The sequence below is a fragment of the Lepidochelys kempii genome, chromosome 12 (assembly GCF_965140265.1).
Source record: "Lepidochelys kempii isolate rLepKem1 chromosome 12, rLepKem1.hap2, whole genome shotgun sequence".
Lineage (NCBI taxonomy): Eukaryota > Metazoa > Chordata > Testudines > Cheloniidae > Lepidochelys > Lepidochelys kempii.
The window spans coordinates 3,671,087-3,693,143 of record NC_133267.1 but is presented as its reverse complement, the minus strand read 5'-3'; the positions used below and the strand labels follow the sequence as shown (position 1 = coordinate 3,693,143).

At 50.6% G+C, this 22,057-nt stretch overlaps 1 protein-coding gene across 1 annotated transcript in view; it reads right to left on the bottom strand.

The window, feature by feature from the left end:
- LOC140896087 (uncharacterized) overlaps window positions 1–21,513 on the bottom strand; it is a 53,722-nt gene extending 32,209 nt beyond the window's left edge. The window contains exons 1-2 of the mRNA XM_073307190.1: window positions 21,361–21,513; window positions 12,224–12,302 (exon numbers count right to left, since the gene is read on the bottom strand). Coding sequence (XP_073163291.1) covers window positions 12,224–12,302; window positions 21,361–21,397 — 116 coding nt within the window. The 5' untranslated portion in view covers window positions 21,398–21,513. The remainder of the gene's footprint in view (window positions 1–12,223; window positions 12,303–21,360) is intronic.
- Window positions 21,514–22,057: the final 544 nt, after the last annotated feature.

Below are 22,057 nucleotides of genomic sequence, written 5' to 3'. Positions count from 1 at the left end.
ACTGTTCGGTTTGGCCAACGTACTTGGCAGACTGGCCATAGAGGAGTGTGCTCTGAAGTGGCATCCAACCCATGGGACCCTTTCTTCACTACCTTGCTGAGCTGCAGCCCCATCAGACAAAATGGGGAGGGAGGTCCAGGTTGTGCATAGCGTTCATGGCATGAAAAGAGGTAGGAGTCTGGGGCCAGATCTTCGCCTGATACCATGAACAGATGCAATGAGATGGGTGAGCACCGAGAGAGGGAGAACAGACAAAATCTTAGGAGTGACAGATACAGCTCGGTGCCAGGTGCCGTGATCCCTGCAGGGTGGGATGTGAAGATGAGAACATTCTACCGACGCTGCCAAGGTGGCAGAATGGTCTGGTCCAGGGATGGGAACCCTGAAGAGAGCCACAAACTCCACTCACACCTTTGGTGGGCTGTCGCGGTCGAGGAGGAAGCAGGCTGTGCTGTCCCAGGGCAATGCGCCAGAGCAGCAAGTCCCGCAGCCACATCACATACACCAGCCAGCCTGTGTTCAGCTCCCTGATTTTGGGAAGGGAGACGAATCCATGCCCCTGACCTGCCCCTGTTCGGTAGCCCCTGGGCACTGTCCACCCGGGCCATCCCGGAGGGAGCCTGCTGGGACCTGCCTCACTCTCTTGCTCCAGCAGGTACAGGCTCAGGGCAGTGCGAAAAATCACTTCTTGTCTCCTTTCACTGTCTTCCACTTGGTGCTGGCAGAGCCTCTCACCCTTCCCTCCCTCCAGGCAGATATGGTAGTGCTGCCTCCTCTCTTAGCTGGTGGGCCAAACAACATGTCTAGGGGCCAACTGCAGCCCTTTGGCCACCCGTTGCCCATTCCTGGTCTCATGGTTAAATGACAGAACTAGGCAGCCAGGGGGCTGGGTTCTGCTCTTTGCTTTGTCCCAGACTTGCTGTGTGACCTGGGCAGGCGCGTCCTGGCCTCGCTCTGTGCCTCAGTTTCCCCACTTGTAAAATGAGGAATAATGATATTCCTCCTTGTCAAACGCTTTGAGACGTTGGGTGACAACAGCAATGTAAGTGCCAGGTGTTATTACCTTGGCATTTGACCTGGACCCCGAGACTTCTAGGAAAAGTGTCGAGGGGACCTCTGATCACCACAAGTGGGGACGACCTTGCCCAGAAGACAGTGTCTCCAACAGTCATAGAATCATAGAATATCAGGGTTGGAAGGGACCTCAGGAGGTCATCTAGTCCAACCCCCTGCTCAAAGCAGGACCAATCCCCAACTAAATCATCCCAGCCAGGGCTTTCTCAAGCCTGACCTTAAAAACTTTTAAGGAAGGAGATTCTACCACCTCCCTAGGGAACGCATTCCAGTGTTTCACCACCCTCCTAGTGAAAAAGTTTTTCTTAATATCCAACCTAAACCTCCCCCACTGCAACTTGAGACCATTACTCCTCGTTCTGTCATCTGCTACCATTGAGAACAGTCTAGAGCCATCCTCTTTGGAACCCCCTTTCAGGTAGCTGAAAGCAGCTATCAAATCCCCCCTCATTCTTCTCTTCTGCAGGCTAAACAATCCCAGCTCCCTCAGCCTCTCCTCATAACTCATGTGTTCCAGACCCTTAATCATTTTTGTTGCCCTTCGCTGGACTCTCTTCAATTTATCCACATCCTTCTTGTAGTGTGGGGCCCAAAACTGGACACAGTACTGCAGACGAGGCCTCACCAATGCTGAATAGAGGGGCAAGATCACATCCCTCGATCTGCTGGCTATGCCCCTACTTATACATCCCAAAATGCCATTGGCCTTCTTGGCAACAAGGGCACACTGCTGACTCATATCCAGCTTCTCGTCCACTGTCACCCCTAGGTCCTTTTCCGCAGAACTGCTGCCTAGCCATTTGGTCCCTAGTCTGTAACTGTGCATTGGGTTCTTCCGTCTAAAGTGCAGGACCCTGCACTTATCCTTATTGAACCTCATCAGATTTCTTTTGGCCCAATCCTCCAATTTGTCTAGGGCCCTCTGTATCCTATCCCTGCCCTCCAGCGTATCTACCACTCTTCCCAGTTTAGTATCATCCGCAAATTTGCTGAGAGTGCAAGCCACACCATCCTCCAGATCATTTATGAAGATATTGAACAAAACCGGCCCCAGGACCGACCCCTGGGGCACTCCACTTGACACCGGCTGCCAACTAGACATGGAGCCATTGATCACTACCCATTGAGCCCGACAATCTAGCCAACTTTCTACCCACCTTATAGTGCATTCATCCAGCCCATACTTCTTTAACTTGCTGACAAGAATACCGTGGGAGACCGTGTCAAAAGCTTTGCTAAAGTCAAGAAACAATACATCCACTGCTTTCCCTTCATCCACAGAACCAGTAATCTCATCATAGAAGGCGACTAGATTAGTCAGGCATGACCTTCCCTTGGTGAATCCATGCTGACTGTTCCTGATCACTTTCCTCTCATGTAAGTGCTTCAGGATTGATTCTTTGAGGACCTGCTCCATGATTTTTCCAGGGACTGAGGTGAGGCTGACTGGCCTGTAGTTCCCAGGATCCTCCTTCTTCCCTTTTTTAAAGATTGGCACTACATTAGCCTTTTTCCAGTCTTCCGGGACTTCCCCCGTTCGCCACGAGTTTTCAAAGATAATTGCCAATGGCTCTGCAATCACAGCCACCAATTCCTTTAGCACTCTCAGATGCAACTCATCCGGCCCCATGGGCTTGTGCACGTCCAGCTTTTCTAAATAGTCCCTAACCACCTCTTTCTCCACAGAGGGCTGGCCATCTACTCCCCATACTGTGATGCCCAGCGCAGCAGTCTGGGAGCTGACCTGGTTAGTGAAGACAGAGGCAAAAAAAGCATTGAGTACATTAGCTTTTTCCACGTCCTCTGTCACTAGGTTGCCTCCCTCATTCAGTAAGGGGCCCACACTTTCCTTGGCTTTCTTCTTGTTGCCAACATACCTGAAGAAACCCTTCTTGTTACTCTTGACATCTCTTGCTGGCTGCAGCTCCAGGTGCGATTTGGCCCCCCTGATTTCATTCCTACATGCCCGAGCAATATTTTTATACTCTTCCCTGGTTCTCAGTCCCTAGCGACCTGGGGTGGGGGCAGCGGGTTTGGCTCTGACTCCAAAGGGAGAATCATCAACCCCACTCCCTGAGAACCGTCACCCAAAGCCCTAGAGCCCAGCCTGGAGTACGTACAGCAGCCCTGGAGAACTGATCAGCTTGCTCTGTAGCTGAAGAGCACTGTGCATCGACCAAATGCACCCTGTGGTGGAGGGAGCAGTTGGCTACCCTTCCTGCCTTGCTCAGAGGACGTGGTTGGTTCTGGATTTCAGGTCGCAGGAGGCTGTGGTATTTTAGAGGGTTTCAGGAATGGTTCATGCTGGTCCAACAGACAACAATAGCAACAGCCCTCCTTTTAAAGGCACAGTGCAGCAACTCTTTGGCAGCAGAGGGGAGAGCAGCTGCCAGGAATGCAGGAAACACTGCCACTGCTGCTATTGTTTGCACCTGGAGTTATTTCAGGACTCTTTGTTCAGGCCCTTTTGTTTTCCAAGTTTCCATCAGGGGGATCTGCTGCTCCCTTCTCTCTCTGGCCTGTTCTTATAGGGATAGTTAGTCCTTCAGATCCACGCCTACAGCATCCAGTTCTACCAAAAAGTCATGTCCCACCTCCCGGCAATGTTCTCCCAACAGGCTGAAGGAAAGGGAAAGTGTGCTCATGGTCAGGGAGCAGCCTGGGATTTAGAATTCCGGCCACAGTTTATTGCACTTTATTTGGAAGCTAGAGTCACACAGGAGGGGACCGAGAAGCCAGGAGCTCCCATGCACTCCCTCTGGCTACTCCGTTCTCTACAGCACCTCCTGCTAGCACTTAGGCAACAGGCTCCATTAGTTTGATCTGCTATAACATCTCCTACTTTGCCTCCAGCTGTGTGACTGTAGAGCCAGACCCACATCAGCATTCTCTCCAGCGGCTGCTGCTGAGAGAGGCTGGGACTGAAGTGGCTGGATTCCCTCCCAGCCAGCACTCTGAAACCACTCTCTGCAGAGCCTCCTGTTGGAGCAGCCCAGAAGCAAAGCAGTTGCTCGAGGGCTCCATCCATGTGCATGTGCTTAAACCCTCTGCAGGATCGGGGCCAGACCACTAGGCGCTTTGTAGGATAGAGCCCAGAAAGCCCATCTGTAGCTACACAGTGCAACCAACATGTTACAATGAACAAACACTGCTAAAGGGAAGTGGGAACCATTGTCTCTCCCAGCTCTGCAATGGAGTTTGGCAATGGGATGGCTTACGCAGCAGCCAGAGTGATTTCACTCCCAGCTGGGAGGGGGGCCAGTGAGGAGACACTGCTGATAGCTGGGCCGCTCTGTCCTAATGCCAGCAATCTAAGGCACCGACTACTGCAGACTATGTGGCTCTGGGAAGAAGGATCAGAGAGTTTGGGGTGCCAGTGGGGTTCTCGTCCATCCTCCCCATTGAAGGAAAAGGCCTGGGCAGGGCCCATCGAATCGTGGAGGTAAGAGCGTGGCTACACAGGTGATGTCAGGGCTTTGAGTTCTTTGACAACGAGCTGATGTTCCCGGAAAGAGGATTTCTGTACTGGGATGGGCTCCATCTGTCAAATGCTGGGAGGAGCATCTTTGGACATTGTCTGGCTAACCTAATAAGGAGAGCTTTAAACGTGGTCCTGTGGGGGATGGTGACAAAACCCCGGCAATGAGCATCTAGGCTCAAGTAATGACGACGAGGGGAAGGAGCTAATTTCTGGAGAAAGAACTAGATATAATAACTGCATTAAAAAAGCAAAAAGAAAAGCAACAGGGAATATCTGCAGAACATCTTCGATATCTGCACACAAATGTGAGGCATAAGGGAAACAAGCAGAATGAACTGGAAGTCATGGTATATGAAGAAAATTATGACTTAATCGGCACTGCAGAGACTTGGAGGGACAACTCCCATGATTGGAGTACCAACATTGAGGGACATTGCTTGCTCCAAAAGGGGGGGAAAGGAGGAGGTGTTGCGCTGTACATCAAGAATGTATCCACTTACTCCAAGGGAAAGTGAGCAACACACCTACTGAGAGTCTCTGGGTGAGGATAACAAGGGAAAAGAATAGTAGTGATGTGGTGGGCAGGGGGGTCTATTATAGACCACCCAGTCAGGAAAAGGAAGTGGATGAGTCATTCTACAAGCAGGTAACAAGATTAACTAACACACAATGAGCTAGCAACAATGGAGGATTTTAACTTCCTGGATATCTGTTGGAAGACTATTACAGAAAAGCATAGTATGTCTTGCAAGTTCTTAGCCTGTGCAGGAGACAGCTTTCAGACTCAGAAAGTTGAGGAAACAACTACAGGGTCCATCCATTTTGGATCTAGTTTTGACCTACAGGGATGAATTAGTTGTGAAGGTGGTCAGGAACTTGGGAGGAAGTGATCATGCTCTGATAGAATTCAAGATCCTATGGAAAGGAAGACATGAGACCAGCAAAACAAGGACACTGGATTTCAGAAAGGTGCATTTCAACCAACTCAGAGAAATAGTAGGCAAGGGCCCATGAAAAGACCAATTAGGAAGAAAAAGAGTCAAAGGGGGCTGGCAATTCTTAAAAGATGTAATACTAGAGGCTCACCATCAAGCAATTCCGACGCAGAGGAAAGATAAGAAAAGCCACAGGAGGCCAATGTGGCTGTACAAGAAGCTTTTTAGCGATCTAAAAACCAAAAGGGACACATACAGGAAATGGAAGGAGGGGCATGTCACCAAGGAAGTATACATGGGAATAGCACAAGCGAGAAGGGACAAAATCAGGAAAGCCAAGGTGAGGAATGAATTACAGCTAGCAAGGAATGTTAGAGACAACAAGGGGTTCTTCAAATATGTCAGACAAAAAAGATCAGGGACAGTGTGGGTCCACTGCTCAGTGGAGAAGGTGACCTGGTAAGGGAAGATGATAAGATGCAGATCAACAACATATGAACATAAGAAAGTCCATACTGGGTCAGACCAAAGGTCCATCTAGCCCAGTATCATGTCTTCTGACAGTGGCCAATGCCTGGTGCCCCAGAGGGAACGAACAGAACAGGTAATCATCAAGAGATCCCTCACCAAGTGATAAGTAAAGAACACACCAGACATCTTCTGACCAATCTGAATGAATTCAAGTCAGCAGGGCCTGATGCTATTCTCCCGAGGGTACTGAAAGAATTAGCTAAAGAAATCTCGGAGCCACTGGCAAAAATATTTGCAAATTCTTGGATGACAGGAGAGGTCCCGGAAGACTGGAGAAGGGCTAACGTGGTGCCCAACTTTAAAAAGGGGCAAAAGGAGGAGCTAGGGAACTATAGACCAGTCAGTCTGACCTCGATACCTATGAAGCTACTAGAGCAATGTATAAAGCATTCCATTTGCCAATAGCGGAGGGACGAAGGGGTGATCACTAGCAGCCAGCACAGATTTACCAAGAACAAATCATGCCAAACCAGCATGGATTTCCTTCTTTGACAGGGTAACTGGTTTGGTGGATAGGAGGAATGCGGTGGACATAATATACCTGGACTTCAGCAAGGCTTTTGACACAGTCCCACATGACATTCTGATAAGTTAGCTGGAGAAATGCGGGTTTAGCAGAACTCACATTAAGTGGATACATAATTGGTTAAACAACTGCAAACAAAGAGTAACTATTAATGGAATGATGTCAGGTGGAGGGAGGTCTCAAGTGGGGTTCCACAGGGATCTGTTCTGGGTTCGGTGTTGTTTAACATCTGTATTAAATGACCAGGATGTGGGAATAGAGAGCATACTGATCAAACGTGCAGATGACACAGAGCTGTGGGTAGAATTGCCAACACTTTGGAGGATAAAACAAAATTCAGAGAGATCTTGATAAACTGGAGAACTGGGCTATAGACAACAACATGAAATTCAACAAAGACAAATGTAAGGTGCTACACTTAGGGAAGAAAAACCAAATGCACAAATACAGAAAGGGAGAATAATTGGCTTGGCAACAGCACTGCTGAGAAACATCTGGAAGTTGTGGTGGCAAAAAAAGCAAATGCAATTTTAGGTTGCATTAACAGAGGCATAGCATGGGAGATGATAGTACCACACTATTCAGCACTGGTTAGGCCTCAGCTGGAGTGCTGTGTTTAGTTTTGGTCACCAATGTATAGAAAGGATGTGGAGAAACTGAAAAGGATCCAGAGGTAAGCGACAAAGATGTTCAAAGAGAAGGAATGCAAGTCCTATGAGCAAAGACTGAAGGAACAGGGTATGTTTAGTTTGGAAAAGAGGAGATTGAGGGAGGACATGATAGTAGTCTTCAAATACTTGAAAGGCTGCCATAAACAGATGGAGAAACATTGTACTCTCTTGCCCCAGAGGGCAGGACGAGAGTCAATGGGTTCAAACTACAGCACAGCAGATTTAGATTGAATCTCAGGAAAAAATTTGTATCTGTAAGAGCAGTAGGCCAATGGAACAGATGCCTAAGGAGGTTGTGGAAGCTCCTTCACTGGAGGTTTTCAAAAGGATGGTTTGGACACAACAAATCCTGCATCTTGACAGAGGGTTAGATTACATGATCCTTGGGGTCCCTTCTAACCCTGTGGTTCTATGATTCTACCACACTGGCCAGGAAAGCTGGGCAGGCCCCTTGCAGCACCATGCTGAAACACAAGCCTGGCAGCAAAGATAACAATGTAGCTTCCCATGCCAGAGCCTGGCAGCAATTCCATTTGCTGCGTGATTAGATCACAGCTGGCTGGAGATAGCACAAGCTTGAAGTGTACAGAAAACCCACCTTGTTGCCCCTGCTTAGTCCTCCCAGACCAGCCACTCAGTAAAGCAACATCAGCCAAATCATTTTTGTAAAATAAATAAATAAATAAAGAAAGAAAGAACTCCACCCCCTCTAATCTGCTCCCCAGAAAATGGAGCTCTTTGTAATCCCAACGCTGCTTTGTCAAACGGCAGTAAAACAGGGCAGAACCCGCAAGTAACTGCCTCTCCTCAGGCACCCCTCCAGGCCATTTCTTACAGGGCTCGCTGTACCATGAGCCACTTCCCAAGCAGCCTGTGTCCTTGAGAATGAACAAGCACAAGCAAAACAGGATACTTTAAATGGAATGATACGTTTTCTCCCTCCCCGCACAAAGAACCCAGCTCCTAGCCCTGCTGCTGGAATGGCAGCATCACTGCAGCTGAGCTGGACAAAAATTGTGGACACACAAATCCTCACGGCTAAGCCCTGGGGTTGCGGTCAGCCCGCTCCGGCAGTGGTAGAATTCTCACCTGTCCTGCAAGAGGCCTGGGTTTGACTCCCAGCCAAGGCCTGCGCTGATTTTTTTCCACCCTATTTTAATTTTTTAAAAGTGCAGGAACAAAAGGTGGCTGCATTTTGCGACAGCATCTAAAGAGGATTTCAGCTGGATAACGGGTTTGTAAATCTGTAATTCTGACAGACACAACAAGGCCTGTCAAAAGGGAGAAGTGGGCAAGGAACCCGAAGAAAGAAAGAGAAAACGTGAGACTCAGGGCAGAGGGTGAGGTTGTGGGTGATTATTCCTTTAGCTCAGGGCTTCTCAAACCCCTCAGTGGGTCATGAGCAGTCAACCCCAAACCCAGCTTTGCCTCTAGCATTTATAATGGTGTTAAATATATTAAAAAGTGTTTTTAATTTATAAGGGGGGGTCAAATTAGAGGCCTGCTATGTGAAAGGGTCACCAGGACAAAAGTTTGAGAACCACTGCTTTAGCTCATAAAAACAGCAACCAGAAACATGGGGCATTTTGCAGGGAGCACTGGGGATTTGGTAGTGCATTCCTTGCCTGACACATAGGGGAGTGATGTATGGAGTGGTGATTACCACTGCAATTTGGAATAGCTCTGCATGCTAAAATTCCCCATCACTTTGCGGATGTCATTTCAGTGGCACTGGACTGATTGCAGTCACTCACACTCCTGAAATGGAGGGGGCAGGGGAGAGACCCTCTCAAACCAGGAGCATGCTAGAGCTGCATTACTCCAGTCTCACTGGCTCAGCACCTCTCCTGGCCATTCTTTCTCCCCCATCTGCTCCAACACCCCCAACTCCCTCTGCTACTGAAACGGACACCCCATGGTAGTGGACTGACATGAAAAGCTGCAAACAGACTGGTACTACACAAGAGAAAGAATGGCTGGGCGAGGTGGGAGCAGTGGGAGCTTCTCAGCATTGTTGGCTCAGCAGTAGAAGTCTGCCATGTGGGAGGCCTGGGTTTGATTCCTGGTTAATGCAACAGTGATTCCCCCTGCGCAGAGTATTTTGCTTCATTCAGCTTCATGCTGTCAACAGCATTAACCCTCAGAGGGAAGTAAGACAATCACATGCTTCACAACGTGCACAACAGGCAAACTATACTGTCTGCCTGACTTAGCTAGGGAGCCCCAGGGGCAGGCCTATGTCTCCTTGTAGGTACGGTGGCAAGCATCCTTGGCAACTCTCGATATATAATAACGAATCAGTGAGAGGCCTGGAAGTGTAGGCAGTGTGCGTAGGCCCCTAAAAGGCCGGATGTTTCTGCAGGCTCCCTAAGAGCTGCAGAGAGGGAACATGCACAGGCTAGTGGCTATGTCAGGAGAACTGCAAGGTTTGGAGTGTCCTTCCATACAAACTGGGGTGCTCTGTGCATTACTGTAGCCAGCGATAGGATTCACGTACTGAATAATAATGGCATCTAGAGGCCCGGTGCCAGATTGGGGCCCCATCACGCTAGGTACTGTACAAACTCAATGAGAGAGAGGCCTGGCTCCAAAGAGCTTGCCATCTGCAGAGACAAGCTCTGCATAGGTGGGAGAGGAAACAGAGGCAATTACTCAGCCACAGTTACACAGCAGCAGAGCCAGCACCTAGACCTGGGTCCCAAACACTCAACCACACAACTTGCCCCACTGAAATGCAGCATATGGAGCCAGTATGAGCCACTGGATGGGGCATGAGCCTGGGGACCTAGATTCTACCCTTGGCTCTGCCACTGACTTGACTTGTGCTCTTGGCCAAGTCCCTTGGCCCCTCTCTGACTCAGTTTCCTCATCTGTACAAGGCACTGCTGAGCGTTACCTGCCACTGTATTGCACTATAAATGAGCCATGTTGTGAGCAGGATGTTGTGAGCCATGTTGTGAGCTCCTCAAAGTGGGGTGACCCAGATGCAGCCTGCTGAGCAATAAGCTGCAGATGGGGGGCAAGCAGCAGCAATGGATCTCATGTGGCCAGGGAGGTCCCCCTCCTTGCCTTCATCCCAGCAGGCTGCGGCACCATCCCCATGGCAACTGACAGAACAATTAGCAAGACAGAGCTCTGGCCAGCTGGCAATGTCCCTCCCGCTCCACACGCTACATTCCCTGGATCCCAGCTCTGCTCCTTAGGGAGAGTGCTGACTTGTTGCAATTTAATCGGCAAAGTCAGTGGCTGCCCAACTTGCCTGTCTCCTTGCAGGGGAGTCGAGCCAGGCTCTTGGTGTCGGGCCCTCTGCTCTCCCATGAGGGAGTAATTGTTACAGTCAATTTGGTGCTGCAGTAGGAGTTACCCCTTCAGCAAAAGGCCTAACGACATGGGAGGGAAAGGTAGATGCTTTGCTATGATTTCCACCATATGGTGCTGGCCACCTTGGGAGGCAGGGTATTGAACTAGATGGCAGGTGCGAAAGCTACAGATCTCTCGAGATATCTAGACAGACTTATGTATAGTGCTGGGGAAGAGCCAGTGGTCGTGGTACATGTAGATATCAATGACATAGGGAAGGACAGGAGAGAGGTCCTGGAGGCCAACTTTAGGCTGCAAGGTAATATAAATATAAAATCAAGACTAGTGTGGAGAAAGTAAATAAGGAAGTGTTATTTACTCCTTCTTATAACACAAGAACTAGGGGGTCACCAAATGACATTAATAGGCAGCAGATTTAAAACAAACAAAAGGAAGTATTTTTTTCACACAACACACAGTCAACCTGTGGAACGTTTTGCCCTAGGATGTTGTGAAGGCCAAGACTATTACAGAGTTTAAAAAAAAAAAAAATCTAGGTAAGTTCATGGAGGACAGGTCCATTGATGGCTATTAGCCAGGATGGGCAGGGATGGTGTCCCTAGCCTCTGTTTGCCAGAAGCTGGGAATGGGCAATGAGAGATGGATCACTTGATGATGACCTGTTCTGTTCATTCCCTCTGGGGCACCTGGCATTGGCCACTGTCAGAAGACAGGATACTGGGCTAGATGGACCTTTGATCTGACCCAGTATGGCCATTCTTATGACTCTGGGTCTGAGCAAGTCTGGCAACACCTGTGTTCCTCAGTTCAATTCCCTGCAGTTTCCTCAGAGGGACCAATGTCTCCAGAAAATCATTTGCAAGGCTGGGATGGTGAATTTCAGCGTAATATTTCTAAAGCAGATTAACCTTTAGAGCTTCTAATTTCCATTGAGACACAGCCTTCTGACAGCCATGGAGAGGGGTGCGAGGAAACCGCCCCTGCCCCACCCCCCGGGAAAGCGGCACAAGGAATCTGCCCCCTGACCGCCCCCAGGGAGAGCGGCGCAAGGAATCTGCCCCAACTGGGACATGAAGGTGCCCAAAGCACCAGCTCCCCTGTGAGCTCACAGAGAGTCTCTGTCACTCAGCTCCCCGGCCACTAGAGAGCAAGGCTGATACTGTGGGTGTAGTAGAGGATCATGGGTAATTAGGACACTTTATCTGAGGTGTGAAAACATGAGTCTGAGTGACTGTGACAGCAGGCCTCGTGCCATCATGGCGTTTCAGCAGGTCAGCAGATCTCCCCATCTCAGCTGGTACACCTGCCACCCCACCCCTTCCAGCCCCCCAGTGGGACGCAATGCATTCTGGGAGTCACCTGTGGTGCGACTAGAGACATCATCCGGAGCCCAGCAGACAGACAGAGTTAAATGCCCTGCCAGGGGGCCTTCTGGGCTATGGAAGGAGAACCTGGAGCTCAAGGGAGGGAGCAGGGTCTGGCTGAGTGAAGAGCAGAAGAAGATGGGATATGGGGAGGAGTGCTGGCGGGAGAAGAGAGACCATCGGGGCAGAGGTCTTGTCCCACGAGAGACACTCTGACGCTCTCCCAACACTACTGAGGATAATCCCCAGGCCCAAAAGCAAGCACCACTTAGCACAACACCCCCACGCCCACCAGAACACAATGTGCCACGCAGACTCACTGGTACAGGGTGCCGCCATGCTGCCGCTTCTGTCCAGGCCTGGCTCGGCTCGGCTTGGGTTCTCTGGCCATGTCCAAATCTAGGGGAAGAGACAGCAGGGGAGTGAGACAGGGCTAGGAGAGGGGATGAAACGGTCAACAGAAAGGAAGGGGAATATGAGAAGAAACAGCTGCATATTTCCGTAGGGTGGGGTTTCCAAAAACACCTCAGGGAGCTAGCAGCCAACACCCATTGGCTCTCAGGAATCACCTAGGCGCCTAACTTCCACTGATTTCAATGGGACTCGGGTGCCTTCAAAGCCCCCCACCCCACTCCTTTCTGAATGTGAACCACAAGCAGCAAGAGCCAGAGGAGTGATTATAGGGACCGAATGAATGACCTCCAGGGCGGCTCTCACACGTTACACTTCCAAGAACTTCACAGTGACTCCCTCATCCCCCCGCAGCAGGTCAGTCAGTGTCATGATCCCTATTTTACTGACGGGATCCAAGGCACAGAGATATTAGAGGCCACATTTTGAAAAACAGCTTCTGACTAGGGAAGGGAAGAGTTTTTGGTGCCTGACTTGAGATCAGGTGAGCCAACTGTCAGAGATGCCGGGGACGCTCAGTACCCATGACTTCAACTGGAGCTCGGGGTGCCTGAACTGTCAGAAAACCAGGCTCATATTAAGCACCCAAAATCAGAGGCCACTTTTGAACACATTAGCCTAAAAGGAAACTAGCATCAGAGCCATGAGTTGAATGCAGGAGTCCTAACTCCTAGTCATCGGTTGCAACCATTATGCAACACTCCACACACAATACTTCCACATGCTGAAGGTACAAAGGCACCATAACCACCATTAACCTACACCACCTAAGCAACCTCCTTTCCAGATTCTCCAACGACTGCCACAACCTCCTAGGACGCCTGATGACATTCTGAATGAGCAGGGCTTTAACCCAGTGACAAAACATGGCTGATGGACTATGTACAGACAGGGCCTCTTGGTCAGGCCTGGGGTACTGTAAGGGGACAGGTTCCTGGACAGAGATGCAAATGGCCTGGGAGAGACCCTAGGAGAGCACAACAGCACTATTATTAGAGGTAGTCTGTATATTATGGTAGTAACTAGGAACCCCAGTCCAGGAACTGGACCCCGTGGTGCTAGGTGCTGTATAACTACACAAGCAGTAAGGACATGATGTGAAGAGGAAACTGACAGCCAATTGCAACGACAGGGGGCTGGAGGAGGCAGAATGAGATTATCCACAGTAGAGTTTGGCCAGAGTAACATCACTCACATCCCAGTGGCAGGAGATATTTGATGACCACAAGTGGTCAGGACCTTGCTTTTGGGTCTCATCAAAAAGCTAGTCACAGCGCCCCCTGTCAAGGGTGATCATATTTCCCAAAGGGAAAAAGGGACACTGTGGGTCTAGCACAAGCCTTCCACCCCCCCCCACAAGTACAGGGCTAGCTTGAGCCACTCGGGTGAGCCCCCCATGCAGGGCTGGCATCGCTGTTTGGGCAAGGCTGGGGGTGGCATCACTACTGGCCCAAGCCCTGCCTTCCCCCTGCCCAAGACCAGCATGCCTTCACCTGAGCCCTGCCTCCCCCCCGTGCAGGGCTGGCAACGCTGCTTACCCCGGCACATTCCTCCGCACCCCAACTTTTTTTAAAAAGTGGGCATTTGTTCGGTTTGCTCTGGCCAACTGATCAAGCTGACAAGAGCAAACAGGACAAATGCCCACTTTTGCCAAAAAAGTCAGGACCACTGGGACAGGGCTTAAAAAAGGGACTGTCCCGCCAAAATGGGACGTATGGTTACCCTACCTGTCACCAAGCTGCCACCTGAGTCCTACTCACCGACAAACCAGCACTTCTTCATGCAGGGTGCTGGGCTTCTTTGAAGGTCTCTTGACCAAAGAGGCAGCCCAGTTTCCCCCTGGGCTTAAGGGTAGGAACCTGGGTCTTATAAAGAGGGCGACAGCAGCAGGGAAGGCTAGTTACCCATTGATCTCTCTCACCCAATAGAGTCAGGGAGCTGCTGGGGAAGTAAGGGCAGGAGGTCCTGAAGGGGACTAACCAACAGTGGTCAGGAGAGCAGCAGAGGGGCTTTGCCTGTTGACCACTGTAGGCCAAAGAGAGGGAGAATTGAAGCAGGCGGAGTTCTGGCCAGGGGTGGCTGCTTGGTGCAGAGCAGATTGGGACAAAAGAAGAGCTCCAAGCCTGGCTGAAGATGTCAGAGCAGAAGCTTTGTGTTGTGTTGATGGACTCTATTCTGGGACTTTGAGGACTGTTTGTTATTAAGCCATCTCCAGGCCAGGGTGCTGTTAGCCACACGAAAGCCTTGCTACGATGGTAAAGTATTTACCCTCTAAGGAGCTGCCCGCTCCTTCACCTCTGCTTCAGAGCAGGGGGTGCAGCTAGGGCAAGCTGTGACTGGTCTGCAGTCTGGCTGAGCCAGTGCCCCCTGCTGGTGTTGTCTCTGTAACCTCCCAGGGTAGAGGCACCAGCACGTACAGCATGGTCACTGACACAGCTAGGGGGAGCGAGAGTTAGCAGGTTGCTAAACTTTAGCACACTGGGCTTCCAGCTGCTGTGTTTCTGGAGTCTCCAAAGGATTTATAAAAAGCCTGGTGGGTGAACAGCAAAAGACAAGGCAATCTGACCATCAGAAATGTTGCCCCTGGGGAATCAATTACTCACGTCTCAATCTCAGTGTACTCGAGGGCCATATGTTCCCATTGGCACAAATGCACTTTCTTTGCACTTACTCTGTTTGAGAGCTTCATTTCAGTCCTTTCTTCTTACCCCAGGAGGTACCCTGGCTGCTGCCAGACATGGCCCAGACTGGTGGCCTGCTTTAGAAGGGCTTTCAACAGACTGGGGCACCTTAGGAGACTCCTATGTGAGGCAGCCTCTCTGCAGACACTATCAGCAGATGGTGATTCCCAGCTTCCAATGGCAGAAGTTACATAGTCCCAGCACCACAGTTCAGGTTCCTCTATTGCTGCAGGCAAACAGCCATGTGAGGGGCTGAGCTTGGCCTTGTAGCCCACTGACATCCAGTTCTGGTTCTTCTCACAGCAGGAGCTGTATCCAAAGTCCATTCCAGGTGGGCACAGGAATCCTGCCCAGGCTCTTCTCTTTGCTCCTAGTGAACGAACATAGGGGAGGCGCCCATCCCTAGCTGCTCCTCTAGAAGCAGTGCTGCTGGGCCCACTGCCAGGGCAGCAAATGATTTCCTGCGACTGATGCCATCCTTGCTTGGTGGCTTCACTGGGTGAGCATGAAACTCAATCTCAGGGTCATGGATTCAACCCTCATATTAGTAACAGCATGGATCAGTAGATAAGGCATTAGTGTGAGACTTAGGAGGCCTCCACCACTGACCTACTGTGTGACCTTCAGCAAGCTGCTTCCCCTCCTCCGTCTATTTAGCCTGTAAGCTCTTTGGGGCAGGGACAGTCTCTTTGTTCGTATATGCACAGAGGCCAGCACAATGGGGACCAGATCTCGGCTGGAGATTCTAGATGCTGCTGCAGTACCAATAATAATGTGGCCCCAACCTCACAGAGCTTGAGCCCAGGTTCAGTGAAGTTGGGCTGGATCAGGACAGAGAATGTTTTGACCTGGCTTAAGAACTGCACGGGTCAATCCAGGTGGAGAACACGGTGCACTAACCCTGTCTGCATCCAGTGTCGCTGCCTGGTGTGCCTACAGCTGAGTGTGAACTGTGCTGACTGGGTCCAGAAGACTGTCTGGAAACAAGATTTGCAGAAGAATATAAGGCCAAGCCAGTCTGGCAAGATGTCACTCAGCTGGATGTCACAGATGGCTGATACCTAGTGCCTTTCAGTGTGGGACACTAATGTCTTCCAGCCCAGTAGAAGGAAAGCCCCTATAGTGATGGTCCTGCCAAAGGGGGCACTAGGGTCCTATGCAGCTTGGGGAGGATGCAACAACCTTTCAAGCAAGACCATTACCCACTGATCCCACCATCACAGTCAAAGCTGTCATGGACCATCACTGTCCACCTACCCCATGTGCCAGCCCCAGTCAGTGCTGGGGAGTCTCAGAGCTCAGTATTAGGGGTGCAGAGGCTTAGAGCTGGCAGGAAAATGCATGGAAGTGAAATCTCCTCTGCCTTCCAACGATGGAGAAAATGAGTGACAGAGCCTCCCCATGGGCACGCTTTGCGCATACAGACCTACGGGGGTTACATGCAGTAGGAGCAAAAGCCCAGACTAAGAGCTCACCATTCCCATCAGCGCAGCTCCTGCTTTCCATCCACATTTGCACATCCCAGCACCCTGACTGGAAATCTATCTTGGTATCGACTGCACTCATCACCTGAGTATCTTTGCTGCTGCATCCAAAGAGTAGTGACGGTACACCATGCAACTGCAGATCATGCTGGCTCCACCATTACTCTGTCCCCCTGCAGAGTCCATGTGTAATGCCTTGCAGAGATCCAGAGCAGGATTCAGGAACAGCTAAGACGGGCCCACACAACACCCAGTATGTGCTGAGATAGGACATAGAGAGCTGTGGAATTCCAGGCAGGGCCCCAGCCAAGCAGATGTGCTTCCTGTAGTTGCCAGTTCTTTATCTCGACAGGGAGTCTTTAGTAACCTTTAGGATTCCACTAGTATGCTAGCTGCCAGTGCCTTGGAGGGGTCTGGGCTGCTCCGACAGTCCCTACTCTCTCCATGGCCCCCCATTTGCACCTGTTACACGTCTGCACATCATCACCTGTGCAATGAACACGGTCTCCTCTTGTTTGCAGTAATCCCTGGAGCCTAAGTACCAGCTGAATTAGTATTCATGAAATGCTGATAGGTGTTCCCAGGCAAACAACAGATCCCTCAGCCACAACAGACTCAGCAGAGAGGGCCTGCCACGGCTAAGAAGGAATGGGGTGGGGGAAGGAAACCATGCAAAGATACCCCCACTCATGTGCTTGCATACTTGGGAGACCTTTCACATTGCCACTGCCTTGCAGTGCTGCTGCTCCCAGACTCTCACTCCAGCAAGGTCATGCTGGCAGGCAGTGTGGTCTAATGGGTAGAGCACTGGATTGGGATCAGGAGAATTAGGTTCTATTCTCTGATCTTTGTCACCTTTGGCAAGTCATGGCGCCTCTACCTTGTCTATTTAGAATAATAAGAAACATGGATGGCCCAAAATACGAGATTCACAGCCAAAGTTTCATGCCCTAGGCTCAGCACATGAGAGAGGAAGGGCCAGATGTGAAAACAGGGATCTGGATCCAAGGTTTGGAGTGTTTGGTTCAGGCCATTTCCTGGGTCATCTAGCTCCTTTCCCTGCCACGGCAGGATTGTCCCCTAGAGTCTATCCTCCAGGGCTTTGTCCCATCTAGTTTGAATTGTCCCCCAAGCAACAGGTTCCTTCCAGCAATATGAAAGCTGCACTACACCGTTATCACTCCAACCCACTGCTCCTAACTGCGCCGCTTTGTACCAGCCAATAATTCTTCCTCCTTCTTGGTGTTTACAGGCTCCATATTTGCAGGCTGTTGTCATGTCCCCACCTTAGCCATGCTATATATTCAGCTCTTTTACGACCAGTCTGTCTCATCATTCTGCTGCTCTTCTCTGAATCCCTTCCAGTTTCACTCTCTCTTCTGGGAACGAGGTGTCCAGAACTAAACACACTATTCCAGGTGCGTCATGCAGATCGGGACTATTCATTCCTTGTCCGCGATGTGATGCCTCTGTCCAAAAGAGCATTGTTGCCACATCACACTTCACATTCGTGTCTAATTTGCCCTCTACTGTCATCTGTCAGTCTCTTTCAGCATCACGGCCCTCCAGGTTTCACTCTTCCCTTGAAAATCTGTAAATCGGATTATATTGTCCCCAAACCACTGTGCATTTTATTCCAAGAGGAATCTCATTTTATTTTCTGCCCATATTTCCAGTTTCTTTCAATTCACCAGTATTATTTATATCCTCTCTCTGTAGGCAACTATCCCAATTTAGTGTCATCTGCAAATTTAAGGCCAGATTCAACCACTCTTTATGTTGAATAGCAACTCACTCTATCCCATTGACTGGCAGACTCTGGCACATTTAACTAACATGAGGTTTACCTTCTTCTAACCCCTATCCACTTGGATCCCCACCTCTCCACCTGCAATTTCAACTCCTCCTTTTCAGTGCCCTTTGGTTAGGGTTTAATAATTTTTAGCCCATGTAATGTCCATATCAAAGCCAATCTGAATCTATTTTAAGGGTATGATTTTCATGAGTCACTGTGGTAAATACTTTACTAACCTCTAAATATATCTAATTTTGTCGAAAAGCATGAGCAAGATTTTTTTGGCTAGAACTCGTCTTTTTAAACCTGTTCTCATTATTGCTCATAGTGCCTTTATCCTCCAAAGAATTAGTGCTTTCTTTTTGCTTTTAATATTTGTTCTATTATTTTACTAAGGTTAAAAATTAGACTTCCAGGGCAGGAATTGCCAGGATCAGTCCCGCTTCCTTTTTTAAAGGATAGTACAGCTTTTACTATATATACCCTGTCAACCAGATAATGCTCTAGTTGTCCAAGACTTCCAAAAACGATCGTTGCCTATTTGAACTGCAGCACAGCTTGGTGGAGACCAAACCGCTGATGCTACTCACTGCATCTCGTTCACAGTGGGGAAGTGTCCATAACACACACACACAAACAAAATCTCACCAACATAACAGTCGACTAGTGGAGAAACCAAGTACTCTTTGGTGTGACTTCTGCTGGCACTGGGGTGGACAATAGGAGTGATTTGGGATTTCAGAGTAACGCTTCCATGAAGGCACATTAGTAACACTAAGGCCCTGTCTACACTAGACTTTTGTCAACGAAAGTCAGATTTCATCAACAAAACCGCACACACTACAATGCTCATTCTGCTGACAGTGGCCAGCATCACATGCTTCAGAAGGATGTGCAAGAAACCCCCTAGTGGACAATAATGGAATAACCTGTCCCTAGAGGAAGGGTCTTCCCAAAATCCTTTCATACTTGGCTTGTGCCCTGAAGGAGTGTCCACATTCCATCTAAAAATATTGGTGTTAATATCCTTTCTGAAGAAGCTGTAGATGTCCTCGTTATCAATATAAATGTCCATTCTGTCTTAGGACCCTTGGCTTCATCAATATATTGTGGCAGTGAGTTCCACAGCCAAATTATGCTTTGTATAATGAATTTCCTTTTTACAGTTTTACATTTGCAGTCTTCCAATTTGACCATCCCTTTGTTCTAGTAATCTGAGAGAAGGTGAACAGGAGTTCCCAATCTCCCTTCTCTAGACCACTCATTATTTTGTATTCTTCTATGTTTTGTATACTTCCTCACAGCCCCTCCCTAAACTAAACAGACCCCATCTCTTCAATCTTGCCACACACAGACTTCTTCCCTCACCAATTATTTTTGTCACCCATCTTTGAAATCCATCAATTATTGCTATATCCTTCTGGCGATGAAGTGGCCAGAACTGAATACTGTATTGCCGTTGAAGCCAGACCACTGATTTATAAATTGGCATTATAATATTTTTATTATTACCCACTCAGTTCTTTAAGCACCCTAACATTTTGTTTTTTTGACTTTTGTTGCCAACTTTCACTGAGTGACATCCAGGACCTTTTTCTTGAGTCGTTACAGTTAATTTAGAACAAAATAAGGTATAAGAGTAGTTCAAATTATTTCTTCCTGTGTGCATTGCCTTGCACTTCTCAACATGGAATATCACCTCCCACCATGCTGCCCATTCACCTAGCTTAACTGGGTTCCTCTGAAGTTCCTCATGGTCTTCTCTAGTCTTAACTAACCTAAATGGTCCTGTGTCACCTGCAAAATTTTGCTACCTCACCTCCTTTTCCATTGATAAATATATTAAAAACTGTGGTCATAGTACACAACCTTGTTAACCTTTTGCCAGGTTAAAAATATTCCTGTTCATCATTTTTCTGTCACTTAGCCAGTTTTTGATCCATGCCAATTCTTTATTTCAGACTCCAGTTTCCTTAGTAGCCTGTCACGAAGGACTTTGTCAAAAGCTTTTTGAAACTCCAAATAAACCATGTCAGCTGTTCTCCTTTTTGTTGAATAGGTTGCAGAGGCACGCTATTCCTTTGCGGAAGCCATGCAGATTTATCCCTATCAGAGCATGTTAATTTAGGTGCTTTACCATTCTATTTTAATTATTATTTCAACCAGTTACAGAAGTGAGGCTCACTGCTTTGCAATTCCCAAAATCGCCCCACCTTTTACTTCCAGGTACATTTTCTTCCCGTCAGTCCTCCAGTCCAGTAACTGGTATTCATAAGAGATGGCCCATTTTATCAGCAGTTCAGCCACTTTATTCCTCCAGAACTCTTGGGGATACCACCCCGTCCTGGGGACTCGTTGCTCCTTAATTTCCCAGTTCCTTCCAGCACCTCCTTTCTTGGGGTCTCCATCTCCGACGGCGTTTCCTCCGGTTCCTTTGGGGGCATTTTGCCCCGGGGACGTTAACCGCTAAGGACATGCCTGGAGGCGAAGGGGCCACGGCGCCTACTGCGGCTGCCCCAGACAGGCCGGCAGGGCCCCAGATGAACGGCAGCAAAGGCTCCTTTTGAGCCCAAAGCCGGGACCAGCGCCGAGGGTGGGTTTCCTCAGCTCAGGCCGACTCTACGCTCCCAGGAAGCTCGACCCACCGCGCCTATGGACGCTTTCCTGCTGCAGGGAGGTAAAGCAGAGCGCACCAGAGGCCCAGGGGGCTACCCGCGGCTCCTCTCACCTCCTCAGGGCCCAGCCGCCACCTTCCACACCCAGAGACTTGGGGGGAGCCCGCCCGGGAGGGGGAAGCGGGGCGCCCCGCCCGGCCTGGCGGCCTGGCTGCCGGCCGCCCCTCCGCGCCCGCCGCCACGCAGGCCCGTGGGCAGCCCGGCCACGCTGCGTCAGAAGCCCCGGGCTCCCCCAAACCCGGCCCCGGCCCCGGCCCGGGCCGCTCCCTTCAGCCCCCGCGGCCGAGCCGGCGCCAGGCGGGGCAGCGGAGGAGACGGAGGCGGCCGCGGCCGCGTCCCGCCTGGGCCACCTTGTGAGGGGAACGGGCCGCATCCGGCGCAGGCGCGGGCAGGGGCGCGGGCCGTACTTACACCTCCAGCACCCGTCCTCGCTGCCGAACAGAGTCATGCCCCCGGGCAGGGCCCGCGGCAGCTGGGGGGGGGGTCTGGGCGCGCGGCACCCGCACGCGCTCGGCTCGCCGCCGCTCCTGCCCCGGCCGCCAACGGACGTCGGGACGGAGGGCTGTGCCCGCGGAATGTACCATCGCCTCTCGTGGGGGCGGGGGGGAGCGCGACGCGAACCATCTCCGCGGCGGCGGCGGGGGAGAGGGGGCGTGTTTCTGTACCTCCGCGCAGCGCCGGAGCCGGGGGTCGGAGCGCGGCGCTGCCCGGCCGGCTGCTGCCTGAGGGCCCGATCCTGCTCCCACCGGAGCGAGTGGCAAAGCTCCCGCCCCGGGCGACGGGCCTGGGGCCTGCAGCCGAAGGGGCGGCGGGGAGCTGCGCGCCCAGGGAGGCCGCCGGGCCGGCCTGGGGCCCCGCGCAGTATTAGCGGGGCCCGAGGGCGGCCCGGACCCGCAGCCCGGCGTGGGACGGGGCTGCAAAGGCTCACAAGGCGCCCGGCGCTGCCGGTGGCGGAGAGTCACCGCTCAGACCCCCGACCCGCTCCCTCCGGCAGAAGGGACCCAAGTAAAAGCACTGAACTTGGGAATAAAAAATGCCGGCCACGGGGTTTTTGCTCTGCCCTGACGTTTGTCAGACATTTATTTGCAAAACCTTCCTCGGAAGGGGG